General features: G+C 50.1%; 1 protein-coding gene across 1 annotated transcript; it reads left to right on the forward strand.

The window, feature by feature from the left end:
• Positions 1–208: 208 nt before the first annotated feature.
• Positions 209–7756, forward strand: SLC30A1 (solute carrier family 30 member 1). Its single transcript, XM_032183758.1, has 2 exons — positions 209–854; positions 4155–7756. The coding sequence occupies exons 1-2, from the start codon at positions 209–211 to the stop codon at positions 5069–5071; spliced, it is 1563 nt and encodes a 520-aa protein (XP_032039649.1). The 3' UTR covers positions 5072–7756.
• Positions 7757–8215: the final 459 nt, after the last annotated feature.

Raw genomic sequence — 8215 nt, forward strand, 5'->3', positions numbered from 1 at the left:
GGCGGGGGGGCGTGGCCGGGCCGGCTCGGGTTCCGTGTGGAAAGAGTGAGGGGGCTCGGGTGCAAAGTTTGCTCGCCCGGCGCCGCGGCAGGGAGCGGCGGCGGGGCCGGGGCCGGGGCCGCGCTCGGGGCCGGGGCCGGGTTGGGCCGCGCCGGGCTCCGCGCTCCGCGTCCTCCCCTCGGGGCCGGGAGCCCCGCGGCGCGGCGGGATGGCGGCGGCGGCGGTGTCGGTGTCGGGGGAGCGGCGGCGGCGGCGGTGGTGGTGGCAGCAGCGTCGCGCGCGGCTGCTGTGCATGCTGGGGCTCACCTTCCTCTTCTTCGTGGTGGAGGTGGCGGTGAGCCGGCTGACGGCGTCGCTGGCCATGCTGTCCGACTCCTTCCACATGCTGTCCGACGTCATGGCGCTGGTGGTGGCGCTGGTGGCCGTGCGCTTCGCCCAGCGCACCCGCGCCACCAAGAAGAACACCTTCGGCTGGGTGCGCGCCGAGGTGATGGGCGCCCTGGTCAACGCCGTCTTCCTCACCGCCCTCTGCTTCACCATCCTGCTGGAGGCCATCGAGCGCTTCACCGAGCCCCACGAGATCCAGCAGCCGCTGGTGGTCATCGCCGTGGGGGTGGCGGGGCTGGTGGTCAACCTGCTGGGGCTCTGCCTCTTCAACCACCACGGCGCCGGTGGCCACGGCCATGCCCACGGCCACGGCCACTCGCACGGCGGCGGCCGGCACCCCCGGCTGGGCGGCGGAGCCAAGCCCGAGCAGCCCCCGGGGGACGGCGAGGCCGCGCTGCACCGGGAGGAGACCAGCACCTTGGTGGAGAACTGCAGCAGCTCCAACGGGGTCGGCCAGGAGAAGCTGGGTAAGCCCCCGGGGGGGAAGGCGGCGTGAGGGTGGCGGTGGGTGTCCCGGTGGGTGTCCCCATGCCCCCCGGCACAAGCTCCGTGGGGACCAGCCATCTGTCCCCATGGGAAGGGGCAGCGAGCATTGGCTGCCCTACCCAAAACCTTCTCCCCGGGCGCTAAAAGGAGCGCCTCGCATTGTGCCGTTGTCGTGTGGACAGGTGAGAGCGTGAAGGAGCCTCAGGGTGAAGCGGTCTCCCCTGGGAGAGGCTGGGGCTGGCTGTGAGGGCACACAGCGGGTGCTTTTCGCCTAGCGACTCCAGCTGTCACACGGTGTTGCCCTGACGCCTTCCGAACTGGCCGTGCATCAGCCCCGGTGCAGCTCAGCACCGTGCTCCTGACAGCCAGACCCCTCCGCGGGGTCGCTTCCGAGCTGCCCGAGGGGCTCTCTCCCTCGGGACGCAGCACACTGAAGCACGCTCTCTTGTGTGGTGTTGTACTTCTTGGTGACATGCATGTTGGAAGGAGAAATTCTTGGAAATTGCCAGCCAGACCTGGGGAAGTGGTGCGATAGGTGCTGAATGCAGAGCTGGTGTCAGGGCACACACATGGTTCTTGGAGTTAGTTTCCTTCAGCTGTCCATAGCGGGCAGCTTCCCCCTCCCTTGTGTGCAGAGCAAAAAATTAAAGCTTCCCTTCCCAATGCTGACTAAACTGTCTTTTTTGTGGGAGGGAGTTCCTTGGGTTGTTGTTTTTAACAGCTGTAGAAGCCTGGGTGCTTTATGTGGAAGTCACTTGGTCTAAGCCAAGTCCTGTGTGCGTTTGCCACTTCTCAGCCTTAGTCGTGTGGCATCCCAGTGACAGGGAGGAAAGGGTTTCAGTCCTCAGATCCGCGTCCCTCCTTTATTTCCAGGGCAGCGTCAGGACACCGCTGGTTTAGCTTACACTGAGCTTTCTTCCTTGGAGTGAACTTTGCTACAGTTTCGGTATTTCTGATGTTCCAGTCCACATGTGAGAAACTTGCAGTTTCTCTGTTTATTTCTCTTTTCCTTCTTTTTATTCTCTAGCGTTCTGCTGGTTTAGAAAAGATAGGTTTTACAAGAGGATAGGAAAGTTCCCCTGAATGCATTACACTATTTTCTTGACCACATAATAAGCTCTTAATGTTGTGTTAGTCCCAACAAAGGTATCTTAATAATTAGTTCCAAACAATGTAAATCTCATTTAGCCGTTGATCTAATTGATATCTTGGCTTTGTTGAAACATAAATTGTGCTTTTAGCTACCTTCTTGCCTGGTTGTAGGCTAAGAGATTGACTTGTAGCGCAGATTAAAATGCGTCCTGTTTTTGGGGTAGCGTGTCCGGAACGTCCCGTGGATGTCCTGGCAACAAAAGGTAATTGGTTGTGGGTGCTTAGGAAGTAATGGGGCATAATTTTGGTCACAGAGAAACTTTAAAGTGAGTTTATGTTTCCTGCTCTGCCATGTCATGGTTATGCAATGGCTGGGGTTATTCACCGCTGCCCCGGGGACGAGTTAGCGGTGAGGGGTGCTGTGCCTGCCTCTGCTGGAGCTGGGGCGGGGTGGACCCTCCTCTCCCGGGGCTGACCTGGAAACCTAGCGATAGCCTTAGGGGCCGGGCTTGCGCGGGTACAGGTAGATTAAAATGAATCAAAATCCAAATTGGCACATTTAGCCATTTCCCCTTAAAAAGACTGGTGCTTTCTGGAGCCACGCTTCCCGTTTTCTGCCCCTTGTGGATGACGCTGCCGACTCTCCAGATCTCCTTGGGTCGCAGCACTTCCAGGAGAGGGCCTCTCCTTGCTCACATTGTGGACACCGAGGTCTGAACTCTGTAACCTGAGCTGTTTTCCTCTAATTTATTAATTTATCTGGAAAACTGCTGGCCTCAGGAACATTTCCATACTTAGTAACTTTTCTAAGTTGTGTGCAAAATGTAGCTGGAGCCTGAGACGATATGTGGAGCCCAACATAACAAGCCTGGGGCTCGGGACTGCCCTGCTCAGTCCCTGTAGGAGCCTACCTCCTCTCTGGGGAGGAGAGAGCCTGCAGACACTTTTATGATGGCAGAATTACAGTCATGAGAGCAGAGTGGCAGAAGCCGGAGGTGATACTAACATGTTAATGTTTACAAAGCTCTGAACTGAATGACCATGGAAGCAGTAAGCGCTCCTCGTTGTACTTGGTCAGGCCCGTGGCCAATGCTTGTTACATTTCTTTGACACTGAGAGTTTGCTGTCCAAAGATCTCCTGAAGAAGCACGAGAGGTCCAACTTGTACACTGATTTCAGTTGTGAAGTTTGCAAAATGTATTTTTTTTCCCCCCAAATTTCATGCTACCTCTTCGTAATGGGACCTTTGCTCTAATAGAGCTAGTGAGGTGTGGTGCAGTGGCAATATCACAGCTGATTTTGACAAAGGAGGGCACTAAAATGTTCATTTGCTAATTACGTGGTTTGTGACGCGTGGCTTTGGGCATCAGCAGCTATATGCCACTCAACAGCTATACGTTGCTTGAAAAAAAGTACTGAAAATGTGTTTTCAGGTACACCAGAATACAAATAACGCTAGTTCGTAGCCTCTGAGAATGTAAGTGGTAGCGTATAGTATCCTGGAGTTAATGCTGCTGATAAATTCTGCCTTTTAGACCTAAAAGCTCAGCTCGTTGTATCTCACAGTTCGGCTGGCTGCATGCACCATCTCAGGGAAGCTCCCTCTTCCTTGGCTTCAGAAGTCTTTTGGAAATGAACCACTCAACCTGAAAAGAAAAGAAGTGACTATGAAGCAGTATCCATACTGCTTTTGAGCTTCTGGCCTCATAAAATGTGATTTCAAATAGAAATGCATTCCTATGGTTCAAGAGAGATTTTAGTAACGTAATTCTCAGCCAGTATTCTCCTGGCTTTTCAGAAGAGGAAGCAAATACCAGTTAGTTAGCTACTGAACCAGCTTGTATGTATGTGCTCTGCAAGTCTGCGTGTGGTTTAAGAAACAAACAGTGATGGTTAAACAACTGGAAAATGTGAAAACAGCCTTTGGTAAAACAAATTAAAACGCATTCAGCTTCATACTTGGCCACTCGACATCTTTAAACGCTGTGTACGAGCGATTACCTTTGAGACCGTAGATTGCTTATTGGAACAACTGAACGTTTCTCAGCCAGGGGAAACGTTGCTGAATGTTTTGGGTTGAGATGCTTGTTTTTTGGGGCAAGCTTCTCATTGGTTCCTGTTTTATACAGAACTGTGGTAACGTGTGGTGTGGGACCATGTGCCTAATCGTTGCGCTGCTTTCTTGTCAGGTGATGTGAAAGACGACGCGGCTGACCTACAAGTGAATGGGAATGCTGGCCATTATCCTCTGGACGTAGAGGAGGTTGAAGAAGACTCCAGCGCGCAGCTTAACATGCGTGGAGTATTTCTGCATGTTTTTGGAGATGCCTTAGGTTCGGTAATTGTGGTAGTGAATGCCTTGCTCTTCTACAGCTTGTGGAATCCATGCCCCAAAGATGGGCCCTGCTTTAATCCCTGCGTCAATAACCACTGCATGGAGAACGCTACCCTAGCCCCAACACTTGGCAGAGCCAACAAGTCTGAGCAGGAGAGCGTTACGGTGGCTGGGCCCTGCTGGTTGCTGTACTTAGATCCCGTCCTTTGTTTGATTATGGTTTGCATACTCCTTTACACAACCTACCCTTTACTGAGGGAGTCGGCCCTTATACTTCTGCAGACTGTTCCCAAACAAATAGATGTGCATTCTTTGAACTCAAAGCTACGCACCCTCGAAGGAGTCGAAGCAGTCCACGAATTACACATCTGGCAGCTGGCGGGGAGCCGGATCATCGGCACTGCTCACATCAAGTGTCCCGACCCTTCCACCTACATGATGGTGGCAAAGCGCATCAAGGAGATCTTTCACGATGAAGGGATCCACGCGACGACCATTCAGCCCGAGTTTGCCAGCGTTGGCTCCGAATCAGGGAGAGGGAAATGCGAGTTTCCTTGCAGAACTCAGTGTGCTTTGAAGCAGTGCTGCGGAGCAGTGGAAGACAGTACGGGAAAGAAGACGGAAAAATCTTCCTCGCTTAGTATTTCTTGCTCAGAGGTTGTCATTGAATTCCCGCATAACAAAACCAGAAGGACTAAATCGGAGAGCGTTCCTTCAGTGAAGCTAGAGGCAAACACCGATCAAAACGAGCAGTTTGAGTCGTCGTTGTAACTCCCGGGGTGCTGCTGCCTGAGTGGTGGTGACTTTGACAACAGCTGCGTTGCAGGAGGAAGAGGCAGATGTTGGAGATGCAATTTTGCCAAGTAGTGTAATTGCTGAAGTCCTTGTTCTCGTCATACTGCTAAACCTAGAATGCTTGTTTCAAAGAACATAATGTCACTGTCATGATACAATATTTGTGCTGGCTTTGTACTGAGACAGACAGAAAGTGCACCGATGCTGTAACAACGTCAGAAAACCAGTTCCAGCATTTCAGCCGAGACACTTTTTGTTGTTCTTCAAACTACTTTTTTCTTTCCAGCGAAAAGGTATCTGAGGGATAAGCATATAGGAACTCGATTGTATTGCAAATTTCTTGGACCTGCTCTTTCCTTTAATATTTGATTTGTAGATATTTTAATATATTGTTTATTTAGAAGCCCTAAGGAAACCAAAGTTGATAGAACGTTTTTAAAGATATAACTACTTAAAACTGGAAACCACTTTGTCAGTTTCACATATTTTTCTTAAACCTATATAATAAAAAAATGTGAAGGTTTTTCTAACGAATTTATCGTATAGCATATTTTAAAGGAAGCATCATATGATCATTAGAAGCTGTCCCCGGCTTTTCTGGTAAGGTAGCGAGGTAAAGAAAATAACTGCCTGTGACAGTATCAGATGTGAAAGGGTTTTTATCGAAATGGAAGTTCAAGCTACTGTATACTGCTCTGTGATCAAGACGTGAGACTGGCAGATAAAGTAACGCATACTTCAATATTTTATGTATTTTCTGGTGTTTTTCATTATTTCCATGTTGTGTCTCATCATAGAAGTCCTCGAGCTTAAAGAATATTTGACTCAGTGCTAGGAATGAAGAGCTGGGGCTTCAACTTTAACTGATGCTCCACTGGTAATAAAGAATTCCTTGGTTATGTCAATAAGAGCTCTGTGGGGGGAAAGTTTGTCAAGCACTGACAGTGTAATTCATGTTTTTCAAAAGCAATGATGGTCGCATCCGTGCGAAGTGACTCGGCGATGCGTTTTGCTGGTCGTTGAGTGTCTGTGAGCACCTGCAGTGACTGCAGTCCCCGTCTCCGCCGCACCCTCGGGAGCGTCCCACTGACTTCTGCTGAAGTGTCTGGGGGAGTGGGATTTCACTCACTGTGTTTCACCTTCTGAGACGTGTATCACGAATTTTCACTTGCAGGTATCTGATTCTATGGTTTAAGATGTTAAATCAGTTAACTGACAACTGGCTCTAACGAAGCTGTTACAGTGTGCTGCCAACTTACACCTTAACAGAAGAGAAGCTGGCCCGTGGACTGGGAGTTTGGCAGAGACTAAATGAGAGCTGAAGAGGAAAGGAATCCGGGCTAAAACCCTGACCCTTCTGATCCACCTGGAAGCTGTGTGTGGGAAATAATGGCTTGTGATGAATTGACTGCTCCCGTGCTCCAAACTGGAAAGCAGCTCACTTCTTCCACTGTTTGCTGTATGACTCTGGACATGTCAGATAAACACTCTGCCTCAGTTTCCCCATCCTACAATGGGGATAATACCTACCTCACAGGGGTGTTGTGAGGCTTAACTCTTGCGTGAGGAACACTGAGATCTGTTACTGGAGGGCGCTGGAAGGAGTACGAGATACTAAATTACTTTGTGTTTACTCCTGCAAATGTATTGCAATACCTTGGCACAACAGAGGGAACTGAGGATAGTCTTGGCCTTACAAAATTCTTTGATGCTGTGGTTTTCAGGTTTTCAACAGTATTTAAATGTAGATTTTTTTAAAAGAATGTTTTGCTAGTGAAGGGAATGTAGCTTTGCCTCCAGATACAGAACACCTTGCTAGTTTGCATTTCTACTGCGCGTCTTGTATGATAACTGCTCACACGTAGTTCAGAAGAGCCTGCTGCTCATCGCACCCGGGTTGTGCCAGTAGTCTTACCGAACTTCTCAGCAGAGCACTGCAGTCAACTCTCGATTATCCACGGGTGGGTTACCGGTGTTGTGTGGTACCCGCGCGGGCTGCCCGGCCTCGCTCCCTGCACCTTGGCCAAGCACCGGGCGCCAAGGCGGAGGAGTAGCGGGGCTGAGCCCTGTGGTGCTTGGCCCCAGAGGGCTCTTGGGGGCTTGGTTAGCTCGGGGCTGGTGCCTTTGGGGTGCCCCCCACCTCTTTCTGGGGAAGTGCATCCGCGGGGTGCGCAACTGCATCCCCTCGGCCCAGCGCTGTGCCCCGCTGGTGTCAGCATCGTGGGGCCGCTTCCGTGGTCACGCTGGTTGTACAGTCTCCTGAACTGACTTAAATGTGCTAATACGCTATTTATACCTGGGTTTGTTTTGTCTGGGTTACCTTAACGCTTTCTCCTGTTACCTGTATATGATCTAGAGTTGACTGTTAACTGAGATCCTGTATGAGACTACGTTTGCAAAATATGCTACCACTGCTAGTATCCTACAAAGTATTATCCAAGTAAATTTTGAAACGAACAAAGTACTATTTTTTTTTTTTTTGAAATGTGTCCTTGCTTTTTATGGTAAACTTTCACTAATTATTTTGCTTGCTAGTTTAAAGTTGGTCTCAGTCATTAGTATGAATTTTTGAGGTCCTGCTGTATATCACTAACGCGCCATATAAATACTACTGCTCTTTAGTTTATTTAAAAAAAAAAAAAAAATCACCAAAAATCCCCATTGTAGCACTGACAAGCCTGAGTTACTTCTCTCCTGTTGCTTTTACAGAAAGAGAGCAACCCTTAAGTCGTGGCGGTTGCCACCATTGGCTGACAGTCTCTGTAAATGCATCTGCGTAGCTGGAATTGTGCTCACTAATTCCACTGTAACTATTTAATCTTTTTTTGTGCCAGAAGTCATATTTTTCTATTACTGTGTCCATTGCAGGCAATGGCTAGCTGAAAAGACAAGAAGCTCTCCCCCGCGTTATTTTTATTATCGGGACAGGATACGAATGTGATGATGGTGATGAGGGGGCAGAAGGGGGAGCCGTGCGGCCTCTTTGTCCTGCGGTGTGCTGCGAGCAGGACCAGCACCAGCTGGTGTTAACGAGGCCCTCCAGTCTCTCCAGCCCTCAGTGGTCAATTCACCGAAGGCATATAGTCAGGTCAGGTGGCTGTGCAGCAGCAGGAACGCAAT

This window comes from Aythya fuligula, chromosome 3, assembly GCF_009819795.1.
Source record: "Aythya fuligula isolate bAytFul2 chromosome 3, bAytFul2.pri, whole genome shotgun sequence".
NCBI lineage: Eukaryota > Metazoa > Chordata > Aves > Anseriformes > Anatidae > Aythya > Aythya fuligula.

Coding starts and splice junctions, on each gene's coding strand:
- SLC30A1 (XM_032183758.1), top strand. CDS start 209: ATGGCGGCGGCGGCGGTGTCGGTGTCGGGGGAGCGGCGGCGGCGGCGG. Junction 855..4,154: donor GGTCGGCCAGGAGAAGCTGG/GTAAGCCCCCGG, acceptor CTTTCTTGTCAG/GTGATGTGAAAGACGACGCG.